Raw genomic sequence first — 23,139 nt, 5'->3', positions numbered from 1 at the left:
CTGTGTGGCTGGGAGGGGCTGTGGGGACGTAGAGGAAGGAGGGGCTGTGTGGCTGGGAGGGGCTATGGGGACGTAGAGGAAGGAGGGGCTGTGTGGCTGGGAGGGGCTGTGGGGACGTAGAGGAAGGAGGGGCTGTGTGGCTGGGAGGGGCTGTGGGACATATAGGTAGGAGGGGCTGTGTGGCTGGGAGGGACTGTGGGGGTGTATAGGAAGGAGGGGCTGTGTAGCTGGGAGGGGCTGTGGGGACCTATAGAAAGGAGGGGCTGTGTGGCTGGGCGGGGCTGTGGGTACGTATGGGTAGGAGGGGCTGTGTGGCTGGGAGGGGCTGGGGGTACGTATGGGTAGGAGGGGCTGTGTGGCTGGGAGGGGCTGTGGGGGTGTATAGGAAGGAGGGGCTGTGTAGCTGGGAGGGGCTGTGGGGACCTATAGAAAGGAGGGGCTGTGTGGCTGGGCGGGGCTGTGGGTACGTATGGGTAGGAGGGGCTGTGTGGGTAGGAGGGGCTGGGGGTACGTATGGGTAGGAGGGGCTGTGTGGGTAGGAGGGGCTGGGGGTACGTATGGGTAGGAGGGGCTGTGGGGACCTAGAGGAAGGAGGGGCTGTGTGGCTGGGAGGCGCTGTGGGAACGTATAGGTAGGAGGGGCTGTGGGGACGTATAGGTAGGAGGGGCTGTGTGGCTGGGAGGGGCTGTGGGGACGTATAGGTAGGAGGGGCTGTGTAGTTGGAGGGGCTGTGGGATGTATAGGTAGAAGGGGCTGTGTAGTTGGAGGGGCTGTGGGACGTATAGGTAGGAGGAGCTGTGTAGTTGGAGGGGCTGTGGGATTATAGGTAGGAGGGGCTGTGGGGACTAGAGGAAGGAGGGGCTGTGGGACGTATAGGTAGGAGGAGCTGTGTAGTTGGAGGGGCTGTGGGGACTAGAGGAAGGAGGGGCTGTGTGGCTGGCAGGGGCTGTGGGGATGTAGAGGTAGGAGGGGTGCAGAGGCTGTAGAGACGCAGGGTGATGATCACGGGTGGCTCTGGCTCTCTCGGACCTTCCCTGGGTCTTGCCCAGCCTCTGGCGAAGGCTCCGGCCGCCGTGTGCCGGGGCGAGCTAGGACCCGGCGGCTCAGACACGCCGCGTCAGTGGTGGGGCCTGGGTCTGTCTCCGCCCCGCCCCCTTCTCCTGGCCGTCCAGTCCGATCCCTTGTCGGCTGTTTCCGAAGCTGGTGGGGAGCCGAGCGCCTTCGGCAGTTTCCGGGATTCAAGGGGAGCCACCCGAACGTTTCCGGCCATTCCCGAAGAGGTCGTGGCCGGAGACAGACTCGAGCCTCTTCGGTCTTTTCCGCCGCGGGTCGCTCGCGTGGGTCATGCGGCTGCTCGCGCGGACTCTCCTCGCGGGGCAAGGGCTGCGCGCGGCCCCGCCTCCGGCCAGGAGCTGCCGCGGGGCCGCCGCCGGGGCCTGTCTGGGCTGGGGACGTGCCGCGCAGCCGCCGCGGCGCCCGCTGAGCTCCTGGCCTGGCCTGGAGACGCTGTTCGCCGCGCCCGGGCTGCGCCGCTTCCTGGAGGAGCAGACGCGGGGCCGAGCCGGCCCCGAGCTGGGAGCGCGGGTCCAGCGGCTGTGGGCCAAGGAGCAGGAGTTGCGGGACACGCAAGAGCTGGCACGAGGAGGTGAGAGACCCCCGCAGAGCGCGAATGGCCCCGCCCCCTCTTTCTGGCTCCGCCCACCCGCCCCGTGGGATATCGGACGCGCAACCGCAGGTGCTGGGACTGAGCTTGCTGTGTGTGTGCGCCTGCGCAGTGTGCGTGCCCGTGGCAGCTAGCTCTGGGTTTGTCTACAGGGGGAGTTAATTCCTGATTAAATCTGGAATTAAGAGTGCTCGGTGCTTTATTGCATTTTAGTTTAATGCAGTTGAGATTAAGATGCTCCTGTTGCAGAATAAGAGCCTGCACACAAGGAGTTAATCAGCAATAGCTGTTCTGCTTTAAATTCACACTTTACCTTAAGCTGAAATAATTTCCCCAGTATCAGTGAGTGTTAATTGGGCTTGTGCCCCTGACGGTCCTATCTAGGCTAGGATTTAAATCCCCTTGGGGATCTGGGCCATAGTTCCTGCAATTGTTTTTTTTTTAAGTGAGAATCACAGGTTTCATTTTTGAAAAAAGTTTCCAGCCTTCAGGGATGGCAGAGAAAAAATTGCAAATGTGAACCCTAAAGGCTCTATAACCAGAAAAAAAATATTACTTTTAGAAAAACTCATGTTCTCGAAAAAAGAAAAGGAGTACTTGTGGCACCTTAGAGACTAACACATTTATTAGAGCATAAGCTTTCGTGAGCTACAGCTCACTTCATTGGATGCATTTAGTGGAAAATACAGTGGGGAGATTTATATTCATAGAGAACATGAAACAATGGGTGTTACCATACACACTTAAGGTGAGCTATTACCAGTTGGAGAGCAGGGGGGAAGAACCTTTTGTAGTGATGATCAAGGTGGGCCATTTCCAGCAGTTGACAAGAACGTCGGGGAGGGGAATAAACATGGGGAAATAGTTTCACTTTGTGTAATGACCCATCCACTCCCAGTCTCTATTCAAGCCTAAATTAATTGTATCCAGTTTGCAAATTAATTCCAATTCAGCAGTCTCTTGTTGGAGTCTGTTTTTGAAGTTTTTTTGTTGAAGAATTGCCACTTTTAGGTCTGTAATCGAGTGACCAAAGAGATTGAAGTGTTTTCCAACTGGTTTTTGAATGTTATAATTCTTGACGTCTGATTTGTGTCCATTTATTCTTTTACGTAGAGACTGTCCAGTTTGGCCAATGTCCATGGTAGAGGGGCATTGCTGGCACATGATGGCATATATCACATTGGTAGATGTGCAGGTGAACGAGCCTCTGATAGTGTGGCTGATGTGATTAGGCCCTATGATGGTGTCTCCTGAATAGATATGTGGACACAGTTGGCATCGGGCTGTGTTGCAAGGACAGGTTCCTGGGTTAGTGGTTCTATTGTGTGGTGTGGTTGCTGGTGAGTATTTGCTTCAGGTTGTGGGGCTGTCTGTAAGCAAGGACTGGCCTGTCTCCCAAGATCTGTGAGAGTGATGGGTCCTCCTTCAGGATAGGTTGTAGATCCTTTATGATGTGTTGGAGAGGTTTTAGTTGGGGGCTGAAGGTGATGGCATTCTGTTATTTTCTTTGTTGGGCCTGTCCTGTAGTAGGTGACTTCCGGGTACTCTTCTGGCTCTGTCAATCTGTTTCTTCACTTCAGCAGGTGGGTATTGTAGTTGTAAGAATGCTTGATAGAGATCTTGTAGGTGTTTGTCTCTGTCTGAGGGGTTGGAGCAAATGCGGTTGTATCGTATAGCTTGGCTGTAGACAATGGGTCGTGTGGTGTGGTCTGGATGAAAGCTGGAGGCATGTAGGTAGGAATAGCGGTCAGTAGGTTTCCAGTATAGGGTGGTGTTTATGTGACCATCGCTTATTAGCACCATAGTGTCCAGGAAGTGGATCTCTTGTGTGGACTGGTGCAGGCTGAGGTTGATGGTGGGATGGAAATGGTTGAAATCATGGTGGAATTCCTCAAGGGCTTCTTTTCCATGGGTCCAGATGATGAAAATGTCATCAATGTAGCACAATTAGAGTAGGGACATTAGGGGACAAGAGCTGAGGAAGCGTTGTTCTAAGTCAGCCATAAAAAAGTTAGCATAAGCATTCTTACAACTATAATGCCCACCTGCTGAAGTGAAGAAACAGATTGACAGAGCCAGAAGAGTACCCAGAAGTTGAGCTGTAGCTCACGAAAGCTTATGCTCAAATAAATTGGTTAGTCTCTAAGGTGCCACAAGTCCTCCTTTTTCTTTTTGCAAATACAGACTACCACGGCTGCTACTCTGAAACCTGTCATGTTTTTGAGGGGCCTGACTCATGATTTTTTAATGTTTGCATGTTGGCAGTATTGAAGTTTTGTGTTAATATGTGTTAGCCAATGCATTCTAAAAACACTTATCTTATCCTAGTGTGCGCAGGCCCAAAATTAATATTTTCTAACATGGTATATTTTCCCCAGACCATAAAAGATCATAACTGTCACTTTGCAAATAGATGATGGACTAAAATTTGCTTGTATAAGCTCTTCATGGAACAATTACAAATGAAAAGAGTGAAATAGAAATAATTCTACCACCTCCACCTGGCAATCATTTGACTTTTTACTCATCAGCTATGTCTATGCTATGGGGACTATAGTGGCATAGTTCGGGCGCAATAGCTATGCCTGTATAATCTCACAGTGTGTAGACACAGCCTACAGTGATGGAACAGGTTTTTTCAGTTGCTGCAGAAACACTTCCTTCCCAAGCAACAATTGCTAGATCGACACAAGTATTCTTCCATCAACCTAGCTGCGTCTAGACGGGGGATTAGGTTGGCATAACGACAGTGCTCAGTTGTGTGGATATTTCACAGCCCTGAGCTCTGAAACTATGTAGAAATAAGTTTTAGTGTAGCTCAGGCCTTAGATTGTTTTGGTTGCATTAGTTATTTCACTGCAGTGAAGATATAGCCTTAGACCTCATTGTCACTAGGAAAAAGATATATATTAACATGTTAAAATCCTAATGTAGACAAGCAGTTGTACTTTTAACACATTAGCTGATTGAGGTAAACCATAGTGGGGAGCCTACAGTTTACTTGACTAGCTAAGATTTTAAAACTAAAAATAACTTTGACTACACCAGGGTTTTAACACATATTAAATTAATTTGTTAAAAGCATACCTTCTTTCTTAGTGATGGTAAGGCCTTAAAGGGCTTTTGGATGTTCTAAGCTAACTTGACTAAGCTAACTTAATTCAAAACTTCACCTTTTTTTTTCCCATTAAGATATGGCCCTATAATTTACAACGGGTAATAGAGAGATTTATTAATTTTATTAAGATAATGTTGAAGTAAAAAGAAAACGGTACAGAGTTTAGGCATAGAAGTTTCTGGTTATCAGGGAATAAGGTACAGATTATCAAGGGGTGCGAAATTCAGTTTAGGAGCGGGTGGCATAAGGAATACATAATCTGCAGTCTCCCTGATTTGGGGTAAAAGTTTAACGGGTCAAAGAACAGACATTGAGTTATGGGGGTGTGTTGTCCATTTAATGGCTATATTCAGGTGTGGAGTATAATGAGCGGATATGATGATGAGGATAGATCTAACCTCATTTGGTGGGTTTTAATGTTCAGTGAGTTTATGGTTCCAGTTCATATGTTCCAATGGAAAAAGTCTCTCAGTCCCTTTCCCATAGTTGATGCACGATGTCGTACCGGCTCACACCTCCTGGTACTGTCAGTGGCCGGTGATGTGTTCGATGTAGATGTCCTTGGACCATCGGATGGTGTCCGAGACCATGAGGCTATTACATTACCCATGCTGTCTCTCTAATAGCCTGGGACTGACACGGCTACTACGCTACATCTAATGGGTAATATTGAATTTAGTGAAGAGTGCCCAATCAAGGTTTTACACACTTCTCAAGCCTCTAACATGAGGCTTACATGGTGCTGAGAGCCTGTCTATAAATGCAGATCACCAGCTTTATTTAATGATCCTCCCTTTAAACATACTTGCAGGTCAATTTAGAATTGAGCGTGTGTGGGAAATAATGCAGCCCCAGTAACTGTACAGTGCACAGCATTTTCCTTCTAGATAGAGGAGGAAAAATGAGATACAGTACAGCTACTGTCTTAATCACAATAAAAAATCATGTATTGGAAATCAGTTTTGAGTCCACCCATCCTTATTTAGAGCATCGTCTGGTCTTTTGAGTATGCATGACAATTTATGCTTCTAACCTGTATTAGCATATATAGCAAATAGGCAAACACCACCTTCTGCACTCTTTACCAGTGTTCCCTCGGAGGATATTTTTATTTGCCTGAGGCTGGCAATGTAGCAGAGCATCTTTTCTATGTTGCTCTAGGCTTGTTGTGTCAAAAGTTTAATTCAGACTTAAATTCGGAAGCCAACAGAAGTAGCAGGGGAGTGAAAGGCTCTCAGCAAAGAGTAGCAGTGCAGCCCAAGCAATGAAGTGTAGAGAGCAGACTCATTGAAAGAGCTGCTCTATATCTACTAACTGAACTGGGGAGGGAAGGAGTGTGTGTGTGTAACGCACACCTGCTTAATCCATGCTGATACTGTTTCCTTATCGCTCACTGCATTCAAGCAACAGACACTTGAGGGTATATTTACACAGGTGTAATTGTAGCCCAGGCAGGCATACCCACACTAATCTACCTAGCATGGATAACAACAGTAATGAAGATGTGGTGACATGGACTTCATTGCAGGCTACTCACCTGAGTACAAGCCCACTAAGGACCCTGGCTACATACTTGAGCTAACCTACACTGAATGCCATGTCTTCACTACTATTGTTATCTATGCTAGCTGGATTAAAGCTAGTGTGGATATGCCTACCTGCACTCCAGTCACACTTTCATTTTCTGAGTAGACCGTACACAAAGAGCCTTCGCCTTTCAGTGGGGTCATAGTGTTTTCTTAAGAGATTGTCTTGGGTGTGGTGTTTTGTTGTATGTGAAATTATATTTGGTAGCCTAAGGGCATGTCTACACTGACAAAGTTACAGCTCTGCTCAGAGAGCGCTGAAAGGAAACTGCTCTTGTGTTTTCACACCGTCAGCTGCCTGTGCAATAGTGTGTTCACACTTGCAATGGTATTTGGAGCAGTACACTCTGGGCAGCTATCCCACAGAGCACCTCTTCTGCTGCTAAGACTTGTGGGAAGGCAGAGGCGGTTGCGGGGCATCCTGGGTCCTGTCCCAATGCGTCGTGATGCATTGCTTCGCATCCCAGAAATCCCTGAGCTTCTGTCCACCTTTGGCGCAATCTTTCAGTGGTTTCTGTACTGCGTGCCCTGCCTCTTCGGGCTGCAGGAATGGATCCTGAACTGCTCACCAGTATGCTGCTCGCTCTGACAACACGTCATGAGTGGCAGTGGAATTATTCCTTAAACTACAAAGGCAAGAGGAGTGCGACATTGATCTCGCCACACGTAGAAGCTACGACACAAGATTGCTTGTGGCATTCACAGAGGTGCTGACCATGGTGGAATGCCGCTTTTGGGCTCGGGAAACAATCACTGAGTGGTGGGATCACATCGTCATGCACGTCTGGGATGACGAGTAGTGGCTGCAGAACTTTCGGATGAGGAAAGCCACATTCATGGGACTATGTGATGAGCTCGCCCCAGTCCTGTGGTGCAAGGACACGAGAATGAGAACTGCCCTGCCATTGGAGAAGTGTGGGGCGATTGCACTGTGGAAGTTGGCTACTCCAGACTGCTACTGATCAGCCACTAACCAGTTTGGAGTCAGAAAGTCGACTGTTGGACTCGTGTTGATGGAAGTGTGCAGGGCCATTAATCGCATCCTGCTCCAAAAGACCGTGACTCTGGGCAACGTGTGTGACATTGTGGACGGCTTTGCAGAAATGGGCTTCCCTAATTGCGGAGAGGCGATAGTTGGCACGCATATTCCAATTCTGGCACCCGACCACCTTGCCACTGAGTACATTAATTGCAAGGGGTGTTTCTCAATGATTCTCCAGGCACTTGTGGACCACCTTGGGCATTTCACAGACATTAAGGCAGGCTGGTCCAGAAAGGTGCATGACTCATGCATCTTTTGGGAACTCTGGCCTGTTCAAGAAGCTGCAAGCAGGGACTTTCTTCCTGGACCAGAAGATCATTGTAGGGGAAGTTGAAATGCCCATTGTGATCCTGGGAGACCCCACCTACCCCTTAATGCCGTGGCTTATGAAGCCATACATGGGGCCACGTGCTGTATGCCCCATAATATTTGTGAAGGGAAGGGTGAAAGCTTCACTCAGGGCTGAACCGTAGAGGCTCAGCACCTAGAGGCTAAGTTTGAACAGCTAGAGACCAGGGCTATTAGAAGGGCACAGCGCAGGGCCATAAGGATGAGGGATGCCTTGAGACAGCAATTTGAAGCTGAAAGCCTCTAATATTTGTTGCTATGCTCGGGAGTGCAGCGTTTGTAATGCTAGGAGGTGATTTGGTGCACATGATGCAATAAAGGGGTTTAACATAATTGTATGTTGCTTTGCAGTGCTCTTTTTGCTTTCAATTGATAAAATAAAGATTGCTTTCAAATCAACACAATTCTTTTATTAAAAGACAACAATCAGAGGAGAGTCAAACAAAAAAATACATCTGCAGGGAGGGGGATGGGGGAAGGGAAGATCGCAGGGGGAGGAGGGGTCCCGGGATGCCTAAAGATTTGTGTATGTCCAGGGATCATATCCAACCTTCTTCTTTGGAGTATAATGTGGGTACTGTACTTCAGCAGGGCCAAACTGCTGAGGGAATGGTGTTGAGTGCAGTGGGAGTCCATAGTGCCGGACTGTGAGGAGGGAGGAGTGGAATGCTGCGGGTAGAGACTGGAGCCAGGAGGTTGATAAGAATGTGTTGGGGGGGATATGCATGGGAAAGAGTTTTGCAACAGCAGCTGTAGGGGAGGGTGGGCACAGAGCTACTCAGTTTGAAGAGCTAGTATCACCTGGATCGTGTCTGCTTGGCACTCCATAACGTTTAAGAGCTGCTCCGTGGCTTCATTCTCACGTGCTGTGTTCTCCTTTCGGTCCCTCTTCTTGCTGTCCCTCCACTCCTTCAATTCCTGTTTCTCGGCAGCAGAATGCATCATAACCTCATGCAGAAAGTCCTCCTTAGTTCTTCTTGGCCACTTTCTAATTCTGCGCAGCCATTCAGCTGCTGCTAACAAAGAGGGAGGCTGGGCTCCCAAGGTCATCTCTGTGAAGTTTAAACGCAACGTTTTACAGAAGCAGTATTCTTTGCAACACAGACAACACTGATTCAGTGCTTTAAAACACAGCCAGTACTCTCACACCTGTCACTAACTGGCTGATCCCAGGCAAGCACACATGAGCCACAAGACCCCCAAAATGGTGAGTAGCCGCAGGGGCAGGGTATATCACTCTTCCCGGACCCTGCTGTACAGTGGGGACATGGCTCTTGGTGAGAGCCAGCACTGTTGGGGGGCTGATAATCATTCCTGTCCCCACACTTTCCACAGGATGTGATCATTATGGAAGATATCTTGCTGCTGAGGGTGAGCAGGGAATCTGGGGAGGGTCTTCTCCAAGCCTATGGCTTCCGTCCTGGCCCCTATGCAGCTCACATGTGTGCAGCAATGTTTCCCCTCTTCCCCCCCATGATGGCACAGTGGTGTGGGAAAGTTACCGTTAATGGGGCAAGAAACAAAGCAGCTCTGCCCAAGAACCTGCAGCAGTGCCAGCAGATTGCCCAGTATCTCCACAAGAGTTTCCTGGAGATCTCTGAGGGAGATGCCTGTGAAGTGAGGGAGTCAATCAACAGCCTGTTCCGCCACTCAGAGTAGGCATACAGTGGGAGACAAGTCTGCTTTCTGCCATCCCCCTGCCCCCAACAACTCGTTTCAGCAATTCCCAAAATCAAATCCACTTACCAGGGGCCTCCTCTCCTGTTTGCGCTTCGCCAGTCTCCGACAGCTGTGACTGGCTAGGCTCCTTCAGGGTAGAAAAGAGCTCATGGCTGCATGCATCTCTGGCCTCTGAGTCGTCATCTGCTTCTGGGTCCCCCGCCACATCCTCATCCAAGATTTCCTCCTTCTGGCTCAGTCCCGTCTCAACTGGCACGTGAGCCAGCAAAGTATTCACAGAGGCCTTCGCAGTGGAGGTGGGATCACTGCCGAGTTTCGTGTCCAGCTCTTTGTAGAACCGGCAGCTTGTGGGCGCAGCACTGAAGTGGCTGTTTGCTTCCCGCGCCTTGTAGTAGGCATTGCGCAGCTCCTTCACTTTGACCCTACATTGTAATGTGTCCCGGTCATGGACCCTTTCTGTCATGCATCGTGAAATCTCTGTCGGTATCATTCTTCCTACGGATGGAGAGCAACTGGGACTGGACAGCCTCCTCTTCCCAAATACTGATGAGGTCCAGTAGCTTGGCATTGCTCCAAGCGGGGGATCGCATGGTGCATGGAGCAGACATGGCCACCTGGAAAGATGCGCAGACACTACTGCACACATCACCAAGCAAACAGGAAGGGGACTTTCAAATTTCCAAAGGAATTTATGGGGTGGGGATGACGATTGGTCACCTGAGGGCAGGGCAGTAGAGTTCAAACCGATGACCAGAGAGGCGAGAACAGGCATTGTGAGACAGCTCCCAGAGGCCAATCGCAGCGCTGTAATCGCCACGGTGTCAACAGTGGCATTGCAGCGCTGTAGCCCCAGCACAGAAAGCTGTACACCTCTTGTCGGGGTGTGGTTTTTTGTTTTGTTTTTTTTTAATTAAATCGCTACAACTGCACAGTTTCTGTGCACTAAGTGGCCTGGCAGTGTGTACACCTTGGGAGTTATAGCGCAGAAAGCTGCTTTACTGGAGAGAAACTTGCCAATGTAGGCAACACTTAAGTCTAGGTAACAACATCTTGCTGGCATAGCTGTGACCAGCCCAGCAATACTGGCAAAATCCTGTGTAGACATAGTTATATAAGCAAAAGAGTCCTTTTGCTGGAATAGCTTTTGTCATTTGGGAAGTTGTTTAACTATACCTGCAGAGACCTCCTTATGCCCTTATAAATTGCGTCTCCAATTGGGCCTCTGCTGATATAGCTATACCAATATAGCTGTATCGGCAAAGCCTTTCTAGAGTAGGCTGGTCCTAAAATAAGCTTGTGTACAAATATTGGTAGTATCTAAAATCAAGCATGGTCAGGAATTTTTTAGTGAAACACTATTCCAGTAAATTTTTTAATGATAGGTACACAATAGTTTTCAACTTTCAACATTAAATGTAATTTTTTTCAGCTATTCTACATCAAAAGTGTTTGATTTTACATTGAAAAGAAACTATTGTTTAGAACTCTATGCTTTGAAAACATTTTTATGAGGTGACTGGTAATGGGATATAAAGCCTTCAACTTCTGGGTTACCATTCGGAATCCAGTCAAGGTCAGAAGTGGCCAAGAGTTACTGCAATATGATGACCGGTTTGGCCTGTGTGCTAGCTAAATGTACGTAGTATTTTTAGTTCAGTATCCCGTGGACTGGTGTAAGCTTCACAAAAACTACCACCACATTGGCACCATTCTTGATAATTGCAGAAGAACGATAAAGGATTGAATGGGCATGACAAATATAACAGTCCCCTTCATTGCTAGAAGTGATAATTGCAGGTTGTTTAAAAGTCTGTCTGGGCTGGATTAATTTATTTTAAGAATTGCTTGTAATATTCAAGAAATGTCATCTGTGCTGAGGGGTGGGGTAGAGGTGAGAATGTTGTGATTCAGGCAAACCCTTAGGTAAATAGAGAATTTTAAGATTAACTCCTAGGGCTTGTCTACACTTACATTTTATAGCGCTCTAACTTGCTGGCTCAGGGGTGTGAAAAATCACCCCCCTGAGTGCAGCAAGTCTGAGCGCTTTAAAGCGCTAGTGTAGACAGGCTATGCTCCCAGCACTTAGAGGTAATCCCCTCATGGAGGTGGATTACCAGGAGCGCTGGGAGAGCTCTCTTCTCTCCCGGTGCTTGCACACTACCACACTTGCACTTCAAAGGACTGCCGTGGGAGCGTTTTGAAGTTTCCAGTGTAGCCATGCCCCTAGTTAGTTTTCACGTTTCTTTCTGGATAGAATAAAGAGATATTGAATAGAGTGGATCTCCCCATATCTAATCTAGACAATACTAGAAAATACTATTAAAAATAATTATTCAACTCTATCATGTATCATGGCAAATGTTAGGGTAGCCCAATGTGCAGCAAAGCACGGGATGGACTAAGGTCTAAGGTAATCGCATATCATATTTTTCAACTTTTAATGACATGCAAAATATATTTTTATTCAGTAAGAAGTGTGGTTCATCATACAGCTATTGTGGAGGGAGGATTAATGAGATTGTGTAAATCATAGCTCTTGAGGATTAACACACTCCGATATTGCAGGTGAGAATGAAGATTTGCAGAAGCTTGCAGAAGAAGAAATAGTTTCCTGTCAGGAAGAGATAACTGAATTGAAGCGCCAGGTATAGTCCTTTGTAAAGTAACGGCATATGTCCGTCTACTATTCAAAGTTAAATGAGCACTAGCCAAATCCTGTCCTCATTTATAACCATACAACTTCATTCAAATTAGTTTTTCATTTTTTATAGTTGATAGAATGAAATACCATCCCATGTTTGAAGTGAAGAACTGCAAAGTTGACATATTATAAAATCACAGAAATACAGGGCTGGGGAAGGGACCTTGAGAGGTAATCTAGTCCATCCCTCCATGGACCAAATATCCTTAGACCATTCCTGAAACCTGAAAAGCATTTATTTGTATTTATAGAGCAACTATGTGAGCACTTCTCAAGAATGTCAAACTATAAATGCTAATAAGGCTTCCTCCTTTCTCTGGCTGCAAGAGAAACAGTTACTTAGTTTTACTGCTTATATATGTGCCCAGGGCCTTTATCAACTGATAAGGGCAAATACACATAGGATCATTGTGAGAGTAGGCTATTGCTTTTACAAAAGACATTTGTAAACTATGTAATAGTTCCCACTTGTTAGTTTGTATAGGCATCTGCATAGTAGTAACTTTCATCAAAATCATTCCCTCTGGAATGTGCATGATAACAAGTTAAAAAGTTATTGCTTTTTTCTAAATCTGATCTGTTAAAGAAAATTGATTAATTTTGCCACATGCTCATCCAGCACCAAAATGACAGTTGGTTTATATGCTTATTTTTTTGTAAACATACAAAAATGTATAGATTTACAGGAAGAATAGATAGGACAAAGATATTGATATAGAGAAACTTTACTCAGTACAAGCAAGCAGTAATGGGTGAAAACATTACAGGGAAGTGTTTGAAGCGAGCTTGGTCCAACGTGTAAAATTGTTTTATAAAGGCTATTAATGACGTATTTTCAGGTTTTAATTTCAGGGCATTTTTAATTTGTGACTCAATACAAATTCACATCTCTCCTGATTTAAAAGAAATAAAATAAAACAAAACAAAAATCCTCAACAGCTCCATGACACACTTTCGAACTTTTTCAGTCATAGAGCTACTTAGTTGATAAGCTAGTACTGAGTTAAAAGAAGATCTGTTTAAAAAAGACTTTCCATTTCCAGATATTGGTCAGTGATTTCTGCAGTCTCCAGAAGCAGAGGCCTCTTCTGGCTGATGGAAATCTGCGCAAGGTTTTGTTGGTCATCTTGAAGGGAGCCTTTCACCATCACAAACACAAAAAAGCCTTTTCTCAACAAACGCACACTTGACTCCAGTTAGTCTTCAGGGAGGTAGTGTATTAACAAAAAGGGCATTAGACTGGAAGTCAGGAGATTTGGGTTCTATTCCTAGGACTTCCATTGACCTGCTGTATGACTTTGAGCAGGTTATTTTGCCTATACAATGAGGATAATGATACTTACCTTCCTTGAAGTCTACCGAGAAATGCTAGTAAGTATTATATATTCATGTATTAAAGGGAGTTGCCTGGGGAAAATTATAATACAAAAATGGAGGCTGAGCTTAAAACGCTGAGTATGGAGAAAGAGCATTAAGAAAACTACCTACTTGGAGAATGTTAAGGAGCTACTGTAACAGACTGCAAAATAAAACGATTGCCAGCTTGCATGACATTTTCATACCATCTGAACATACTGAAATATTTCAAAAAGAAAAGGAGTACTTGTGGCACCTTAGAGACTAACCAATTTATTTGAGCATGAGCTTTCGTGAGCTACAGCTCACTTCATCAGATGCATTCATCGGATGAAGTGAGCTGTAGCTAACAAAAGCTTATGCTCAAATAAATTGGTTAGTCTCTAAGGTGCCACAAGTACTCCTTTTCTTTTTGCGAATACAGACTAACACGGCTGTTACTCTGAAACCTGAAACATTTCAAGTATGCATTGAGATGTCAGGGGAAGAAAATCTTAGGGTATGTCTACACTGGCAAGTTTCTGTGCCACAAGTTATACCACTTTTATTAAAACGCTGGAATTAAACCGCTGTTGGGTGTCCACACGGTGCTGCTTGTGATACTGGAGCACATCCACATTAGCAGCTCTTGCAATGGCAAAGACAACAGTGCATTGTGGTCGCTATCCCACTGTGCAACTGGCCACAGGGTGCTTTGGGGAGGGTTTGCAATGCCTCATGGGGCAGACACAGCATCACATGATGCAGGTTTCCCAATCCCATTGTTCCATGGGCTTCCTACTACATTGCCAGCTGCTTTTCAGCTGAAGTGAGGGGGTAGCAGAGGAGAGTGAGTATGTGTGGGTGTATGGGGTGGTGGGGGAGAGACTGTGTTTTGGGGGACAGAGAATGTATCAGCATGCTGTCTTGTAAGTTCAGACAGCAGCAGGAAGCAACCAGTCCTGAGGCAGTCGGAGAGGGAAACCCCAACAGCAGCCCTTGCCTTCCTCCCTGGGCTCACACACACACCCCCTCTGTGTTCAACAGCAGGAGCATTCCACATTAATGGTTTGCTTTGTGTCCCAGAGCAGATCAGCACAGCACTCAAGGGCTGTCAGAAACAGTGCTTTGAAAGGGGAGGGGCGCGTGGCTCCAGGGCAGCCGAGTTCAAAACAATAAGCAGAGTGGTCACTTGAGGCATTATGGGACAGCTCTGGAGGCCAATTACAGGGCAGAAAGCAATCAAGCGTTCACACTGGCAATAGAGCGCTGGAGCCTCTGTGCAAATAGCCTTATGACTCTCCTGGTGGTTTTTTGCAGCGCTGCAACTGAGGAGTTTCTGCGCACAAAGTGGCTTGGCAGTTTGTACATGTCTGCAGTTTGAGCGCAAAAAGCTCCTTGACTGGCAAGTTTTTGCGCAGTATAGACAAGCCCTTAAACAGGTAAAAAGGTGTGTTACTTTTTGTATTTACAGATAGTATTGCATTTGATTCCTTCAGAAGAAACAGACAAGAGTGATTTGGTCATGGAAGTAACTGCTGGCGTTGGTGGACAGGAAGCCATGCTGTTCACTGCAGAGATATTTGATATGTATCAACAATATGCTGCATATAAAAACTGGAGATTTGAAATACTGGAATATTTTCCGAGTGAAATAGGTTTGTAATTAATGCTCTAATAACTAGACTAGAAAAGTTGTATAGTTAAAAGAAATTTACTTATATGAGGGTTTTGTTGCTTGCCTACCTACAACTTCACTTCTAAATTTAAGTAAACAGAATCAGTGAAGCTGTTTTAATATATAAACAAGATTTTACTCAATTTTTACTGTGAGTATGAAATGGCATTTCTACTGTTTCACAAAGAATGAAGATCTATAGCTTCACACAATGTAGTTGGCGTAGCTTGAGAAAAATAAATATTAATTGATGTTACATGTTTGGGGTGAATATATCTGCATAGTGGTACATTTATGTATTCTCAAGTATATTTTTTATTGATTTGGACACAGTTGTTTTATATAGCTGTTTAATATTCTTGTTCTTATAATACCTTCATTCTGTTGTATTCTGAATGTTTGTTCATTGCTCTGGGTGCTTTGACACAGAGAGGGGCACTATTTAATTAAAATTATGTTCAATGACTAAGCTGAAATATCTTGAATTTATCTGAAATGTTGTCTTCTGCCAAATATTTTCTCATCCATTTTAAGTTTTTTGTTTCAGTAAAAATGTTCAATAAAACCTCACTAGTCTGCACCAAAAATGTGATATTTCTCAATATCACACACGTGCTCAATTGTAAATTCACCTGGACAGTAAGTTTAAAGGTTGAACTATTCCATAAACCTGATGATCTCCATATAACCATATAACTCTTATGATAAAGGCTTAAATAGTGTGAAAGACCTTGACCTGGCACTCTTCACTGAAATGAATATTACCCTTTGGGAATTATAGGGACATATCTTAATGGGCAAACTTACAAGTACACATGTATTTGGTTGTTGCATGCATTTGTACTTCTGAAAATATAGATCTGGTTCCTTTGTGAAACCCATCCTCTTGGTAAGCTAGACTGGTGGTCACTTTCTGACTATCATAAAATGATCCTTGTGACTCCATCTTAATGAAGATAGGATTTATTCATTTGTATCTTTTATTCCATCTAGTAAAGTTTAAATTGTGTAACAGGATTTTTTTTAAAAGCAGAAACATTAAAATATGTAAAACTGGTCTATGCTACAGTCTTCTTCAGTTCTTTTCTCATCAGCTGATCAATTTGGACTGCTAGTTGCTAATGACCATGATGAGCTCAAATTTTCTATTACTTCAGAATTTCCTTCTAGAGATGTTATTGTTAACTGGATTAATCAATTCCCCATGTGCTAATTCTTAAACATGCCAAGATTTATAGTTCAAGGACATCCATCAGGTAGACTAACTGTATCACAAGTAAACTGATTGTTATGGTCAAGCATACCCAGTTTGCCAGTAAATTAGCTTGCCAAGTCACAGTACAGATGGTATCAGGCATTCCTGTGGGTGTGCCTTAGGTGTGGTGGTAGTACTTTGTTTCTTAATCAAGTTAATTAATGTCCATTCTTGTTTTTGTTTCTTTTATTTCCACTTGCTGTGGTAGCTTCTGATTAAATACGAATGGTTTACTAAAGCAGATTAACTCCCTAAAACATTTCACAAAAGACATAAATGTAGGTTCACCAAATGGTAAACAAATAAGATGTTTGACCTGTATAGCTCGTACATCTATTTTGGAAACATAAAAACTTTTGGGACAAGGCATGGGAAATGTAGGGGAAAAGCTGAATCACTAGAATCCACTAGAAACTGACTTAATAATCACTAAAACCATAGCACTGTGCCCTTTCAAAGTATTTTTACTGTGATCATCAGCCAGCTTCCTCTTCAGCTAGCTATGCAGAAGAGATACTTTATTTAGCTTTTTAATTAGAATAAACGTGCTTAAGCATTAATATTATAGTAAGCCTAAATTCTGTGTAATTGAGCAAGAATCCCTGAATATACAGCAATAAATCTTTAGCTCAGTCTGATGATGGCCATATTTATACAATTGAAAGATTTCACAAGAATTGTTAGCATGGAGAGCATATGTTAAACTTTCAGATTTCTTTGGCAGCCATTCTTATTTAACAGACATATCCAAATTGTATCTTGGATAGCTGTATTTATTAGTGTTAAGTGGTGGATTTAATGTATAGCATTAACATAATAAACTGATACATGCTGACAAATCACTTAAGCTATAAAGTTTGTTTAATTATGCATTGAGGTAACAAAGTGATACACTTACAAATTCATATAAAACCCTATTTTATTGGCAAGTATGGGCAACATTTTTAAAAAATCACCAGGATAGGTCAAATGGCTTTGTAAGGGAGCAGGGAGGGAAATGATAAGGTTGGCATACAGACGTTTAAAAAAAAAATTGGGATCCCTACAGACTGACTTAATGGAATCAAAACTTATTTCTTTTTTTGTGAGAAAATGTTAATAGAATATTAAGAGTCTGCAGAGAACAGCAATATTTGCAAAACCTTTAATTACAGTTGTCAAACACCAGTCCCACAGTGTGGATCCGGCCTGCTAGATGTATTTTTGGTGGCCTAGATTGCATAGTCAGATTTCTACACTGTTTTGGCTTTCATTTTAGAAAGCTTCTATCTAGCCCTTGAAGAGACAACCTAACGTATACTGACAGGTTTCAGAGTAGCAGCCCTGTTAGTCTGTATTCGCAAAAAGAAAAGGAGTACTTGTGGCACCTTGGAGACTAACAAATTTATTTGAGCATAAGCTTTCGTGAGCTACAGCTCACTTCATTGGATGCATTCAGTAGAAAATACAGTAGAAAATACAGTGGGGAGATTTATATACATAGAGAACATGAAACAATGGGTGTTACCATACACACTGTAAGGAGAGTGATCACTTAAGGTGAGCTATTACCAGCAGGAGAGTGGGGGGAGGAGGGGGGAACCTTTTGTAGTGATAATCAAGGTGGGCCATTTCCAGCAGTTGACAAGAACATCTGAGGAACAGTTGGGGGGGGGGGGAGGAGGGAATAAGCATGGGGAAATTGTTTACTTTGTGTAATGACCCATCCACACCCAGTCTCTATTCAAGCCTAAGTTAATTGTATCCAGTTTGCAAATTAATTCCAATTCAGCAGTCTCTCCTTGGATGTGCATGGGCTGAAATTGTGGAAAAGCAGCATCACTTGCCCCATAACCTCAGCCGTGCAGAACACAATGCCATCCACAGCCTCAGAAACAACTCTGACATCATAATCTGACAGAGGAGGTGCTGTCATCATCATGAATAGGTCAGAATATGAACAAGAGGCTGCTAGGAAGCTCTCCAACACCAATTTATACAAGCCATTACCCTCTGATCCCACTGAGGGTTACCAAAAGAAACTACACCAGTTGCTCAAGAAACTCCCTGAAAAAGCACAAGAACAAATCCACACAGACACACCCCTGGAACCCCGACCTGGGGTATTCTATCTGCTACCCAAGATCCATAAACCTGGAAATCTTGGACGCCCCATCATCTCAGGCATTGGCACCCTGACAACAGGATTGTCTGGCTATGTAGACTCCCTCCTCAGGCCCTATGCTACCAGTACTCCCAGCTATCTTGGAGACGCCACTGACTTCCTGAGGAAACTACAATCCATAGGTGATCTTCCTGAAAACACCATCCTGGCCACTATAGACGTAGAAGCCCCCTACATCAACATTCCACACGAAGATGGACTACAAGCCATCAGGAACGGTATCCCCAATAATGTCACAGCAAACCTGGTGGCTGAACTTTGTGACTTTGTCCTCACCCATAACTATTTCACATTTGGGGACAATGTATACCTTCAAATCAGTGGCACTGCTATGGGTACCTGCATGGCCCCACAGTATGCCAACATTTCTTTGGCTGACTCAGAACAACGCTTCCTCAGCTCTTGTCCCATAATACCCCTACTCTACTTCGCTACATTGATGACATCTTTATCATCTGGACCCATGTAAAAGAAGCCCTTGAGGAATTCCACCATGATTTCAACCATTTCCATCCCACCATCAACCTCAGCCTGCACCAGTCCACACAAGAGATCCACTTCCTGGACACTATGGTGCTAATAAGCGATGGTCACATAAACACCACCCTATACTGGAAACCTACTGACTGCTGTTCCTACCTACATGCCTCCAGCTTTCATCCAGACCACACCACACGACCCATTGTCTACAGCCAAGTTCTACGATACAACCGCATTTGCTCCAACCCCTCAGACAGAGACAAACACCTACAAGATCTCTATCAAGCGTTCTTACAACTACAGTACCCAGCTGCTGAAGTGAAGAAACAGATTGACAGAGCCAGAAGAGTACCCAGAAGTCACCTACTACAGGACAGGCCCAGCAAAGAAAATAACAGAATGCCACTACCTATCACCTTCAGCCCCCAACTAAAACCTCTCCAACACATCATAAAGGATCTACAACCTATCCTGAAGGATGACCCATCACTCTCACAGATCTTGGGAGACAGGCCAGTCCTTGCTTACAGACAGCCCCCCAACCTGAAGCAAATACTCGCCAGCAACCACACACCAGAACCACTAACCCAGGGAACCTATCCTTGCAACAAAGCCCGATGCCAACTGTGTCCACATATCTATTCAGGGGACACCATCATAGGGCCTAATCACATCAGCCACACTATCAGAGGCTCGTTCACCTGCACATCTACCAATGTGATTTTTGCCATCATGTGCCAGCAATGCCCCTCTGCCATGGACATTGGCCAAACTGGACAGTCTCTACGTAAAAGATTAAATGGACACAAATCAGACGTCAAGAATTATAACGTTCAAAAACCAGTCGGAGAACACTTCAGTCTCTTTGGTCACTTGATTACAGACCTAAGAGTGGCAATTCTTCACCAAAAAAACTTCAAAAACAGACTCCAACAAGAGACTGCTGAATTGGAATTAATTTGCAAACTGGATACAGTTTAACTTAGGCTTGAATAGAGACTGGGAGTGGATGGGTCATTACACAAAGTAAAACTATTTCCCCATGTTTATTCCCCCCCCCCCCCAAGCTGTTCCTCAGATGTTCTTGTCAACTGCTGGAAATGACCCACCTTGATTATAACTATAAAAGGTTCCCTCCACTCCCTCCCCCCCCCCCCCCCGCTTGCTGGTAATAGCTCACCTTAAGTGATCACTCTCCTTACAGTGTGTATGGTAACACCCATTGTTTCATGTTCTCTATGTATATAAATCTCCCCACTGTATTTTCTACTGAATGCATCCAATGAAGTGAGCTGTAGCTCACGAAAGCTTATGCTCAAATAAATTGGTTAGTCTCTAAGGTGCCACAAGTACTCCCTTTCTTCTAACGTATACTGTTGCAGGAGTGGCTTTTAGTGATCTGAACCTTCCCATTCCTATTAATCTCTTTGGGTTTAACTCCAAATTCAAGGTGTGACACTTTTTGTCAGCATTAACTGTTTCATTGCTGATAATTTTAGTGACTGGAAAGGGGTGGTTTGGAATTGAGGATTTTTCCTCCCTCTCAGCAGGAAAGGGAATGCAGAGAAAGAAGAAAGGAAGAGAAATACAAAAACAGGGAAGAGGGGAAAGGGACTAAAGGTGGGTGGGAAAGAGACACAAAGAACAAAAATAGTCGTGGTCCTAAAGTTGAGCAAATTTTTCCATTGAGTGATGCTGAATATGGCAAGATACTAACAAATAATAAGTAAGTTTGTTACTGTACAGAGACCATATTCTGCTCATGATCTTTGTGTAAACTTCTCATTGACATCAGTGGGAGTTCCATGAATGGAGGGAGCTACGTAGGTGTAAATATATATCATGGCCCATAGGCATAATTTAAAATGGCATTTGGCCTCCTCCACAGAATGAATTTGACACGTCTCCCTTTAACAAACAACCTGCAGGGAATTTCTGTTCTTGGAGGTTTTTTGCATCATTGGGTATTAAACCTGACTAAAGATATTAGTTAAAACATTTTTCCTTGTTAACTGCTTGTTTAAAAAAAAAAAAAATAGAAGATAATTCCTATGGAAATTTCCTAGTGGAACACTTAGCCAAGAAGGGACACTGCCTGCCTCTTCATTGTGTAATCAGCAATCTTGATTTTCCCCAACACCAAAAGCTACATGAGAAAACATATAGAAAGCAAGAGTGCTGCAGAATGTTGAGGAATGGAACACAGGTTGGCTGGTGAGGTGGTACTTGATAATTAAGTAAAGCCTGATTCAGACTACACATAAGTTACTCGATAAATTATTCCTAACTTTTTCCCAACAACAAGTGTCAGTATCATCTAAATAAAATGTTTCAAATTGTAATAGGATAGTTATAGTAAGACTGTTTTCTCTTTGTCTTTAAGGTGGCCTGAGACATGCAGCTGCCAGTATAGCAGGTCTTGAAGCTTACAAGCACATGAAGTTTGAAGGAGGAGTGCATCGTGTTCAGCGAGTGCCAAAGACAGAAAAGCAAGGCCGTGTTCACACCAGTACAATGACTATCGCAATATTACCCCAACCCATGGAGGTAAGATGTATTTAAATATAACTAATCGTCCCATGAACAACCCCCATTACCTGCCGTTTTGAAGACATGTAAAATCTTTCCTTTTTCAATCTTTTGACCGCTCCCTGAAAAACCCCAAGTCATGTTGCATCTAATGATCATATTTATGTCTGGAGAGGCTAGAGAGCACGGGCACACTTAAGTGTGTGTGTTTGTGGATTTCTTCACATTCCTGCCTCACAACATTTTCCCACCAACAAACTGTTGTGAGTTCAATAGGATTTTCTCTCACATAGCTTGTAGAGAATTACTTTGTATGGAGTAAGATCTCTTTAGCTTCTATATTTTATTTACACAGAGTGTTTCCTAAGCTTGAAAAATGTTCCATTCAAAAACAACGTTTTAGAACCAAAGTCTATTACAATTTTAGAGGAATGCTTTAGTGTATGGAAAGTGGGAATACAAATTGGTCACAGGAGGTTTTTATGTGTGGGGGGAAAATGTCTCAGGAATCCCTCATCCAAATATTGGCTCTTCCTAGCTGGACTTCACCAGAGGCATGTCAAAGGGGGACTTGTATCCCCGACACAGTGACAAAAGAACTGGGACCAAAAATCTCTGGAATTTAGAGATTTTGTTTACATATGCATTATCTATAAATTCCATATTTTTCTCCCCCTAAAAAGATTTGCTGAGAATTTTGTTCTCCTCAGGGATTTGCTGAGCTAATACCCTTGAACTAGCTGAGAATTAAAGCTTTGTATTGATCTTTGCCTCAGAGGAGCTTGCACTGCAGTCTGATCAACAGGACTGTATTGTGCTTTCTGTAACTGTTAAGTTGTTTCATTGCACTCCTCATCAACTTGAAATGGTTTTGATCTCCTACTGAAATATACTGTTTAAAAAAATATCCAAATGTTTGTATTAAAAATAACTAACTCATTTGTATAGAAAGGAGAAACAAAGATGTATGTGAGTTTTTGTTTTGTTTTGTTTTGTTTTTTGTTCTATCTTCCCTATCACAGATCAATCTGATAATTAATCCCAAAGATTTACAAACTGAAACTAAGCGAGCCAGTGGAGCTGGGGGCCAGCATGTAAATACAACTGACAGCGCTGTACGGATAGTTCATATTCCAACAGGTACCTAAATCTTAATAAAGGATCTACAATGTGAAACTATTGGCATAACTAAAATGCAGATATCTTATCAGGTTGAAAGGTCAAAAAGCTAAATAATTCTACTTCTTCTTCAATCGCTTTGTAAGAACAATTTTCAGTACTGGGAGACAAAAATTCATGTAATTTAATATTGTAAAATCCTTATGGGATGAGGGTTTTGGAAAGGGTTAGTGAAATAACTATTCATTTCTACAAACTTTATAAAATTACATCCAAATTTAGATCTCAGTGGACAGTTCTCCACATCACAAAACCACTATCCGTCTTGGCAAACCTGGTGGCTTCTGCTTCATGGGTCCAGTACTAAATTATTAGTGTTGGAACTGAAGATTGAGGTGCACTGGGATAAATGTCTGTTTTCAGGGGGTAGCCTATAATCCT

At 44.0% G+C, this 23,139-nt stretch overlaps 1 protein-coding gene across 4 annotated transcripts in view; it reads left to right on the top strand.

Annotated features, from left to right (window-relative positions):
• The first annotated feature begins 1,269 nt into the window (after positions 1-1,269).
• MTRF1L (mitochondrial translation release factor 1 like) overlaps positions 1,270-23,139 on the top strand; it is a 26,473-nt gene continuing 4,603 nt past the window's right edge. Inside the window, exons 1-5 of one of the 4 annotated variants that reach the window (XM_073337702.1) lie at positions 1,270-1,645; positions 12,003-12,082; positions 14,948-15,131; positions 21,434-21,597; positions 22,602-22,719. In XM_073337702.1, coding sequence (XP_073193803.1) covers positions 1,345-1,645; positions 12,003-12,082; positions 14,948-15,131; positions 21,434-21,597; positions 22,602-22,719 — 847 coding nt within the window. In that variant the 5' untranslated portion in view covers positions 1,270-1,344. Of the gene's footprint in view, positions 1,646-5,338; positions 5,445-12,000; positions 12,083-13,181; positions 13,510-14,947; positions 15,132-21,433; positions 21,598-22,601; positions 22,720-23,139 lie in introns of those variants that run through there. The other 3 variants (XM_073337703.1, XM_073337705.1, XM_073337706.1) reach the window with 3 other exon arrangements.

This window comes from Lepidochelys kempii, chromosome 3 (assembly GCF_965140265.1).
Source record: "Lepidochelys kempii isolate rLepKem1 chromosome 3, rLepKem1.hap2, whole genome shotgun sequence".
In the NCBI taxonomy this organism is placed as follows: domain Eukaryota; kingdom Metazoa; phylum Chordata; order Testudines; family Cheloniidae; genus Lepidochelys; species Lepidochelys kempii.
Note: the sequence above shows the minus strand (reverse complement) of the source record. Positions and strands in the feature narration are given on the sequence as shown.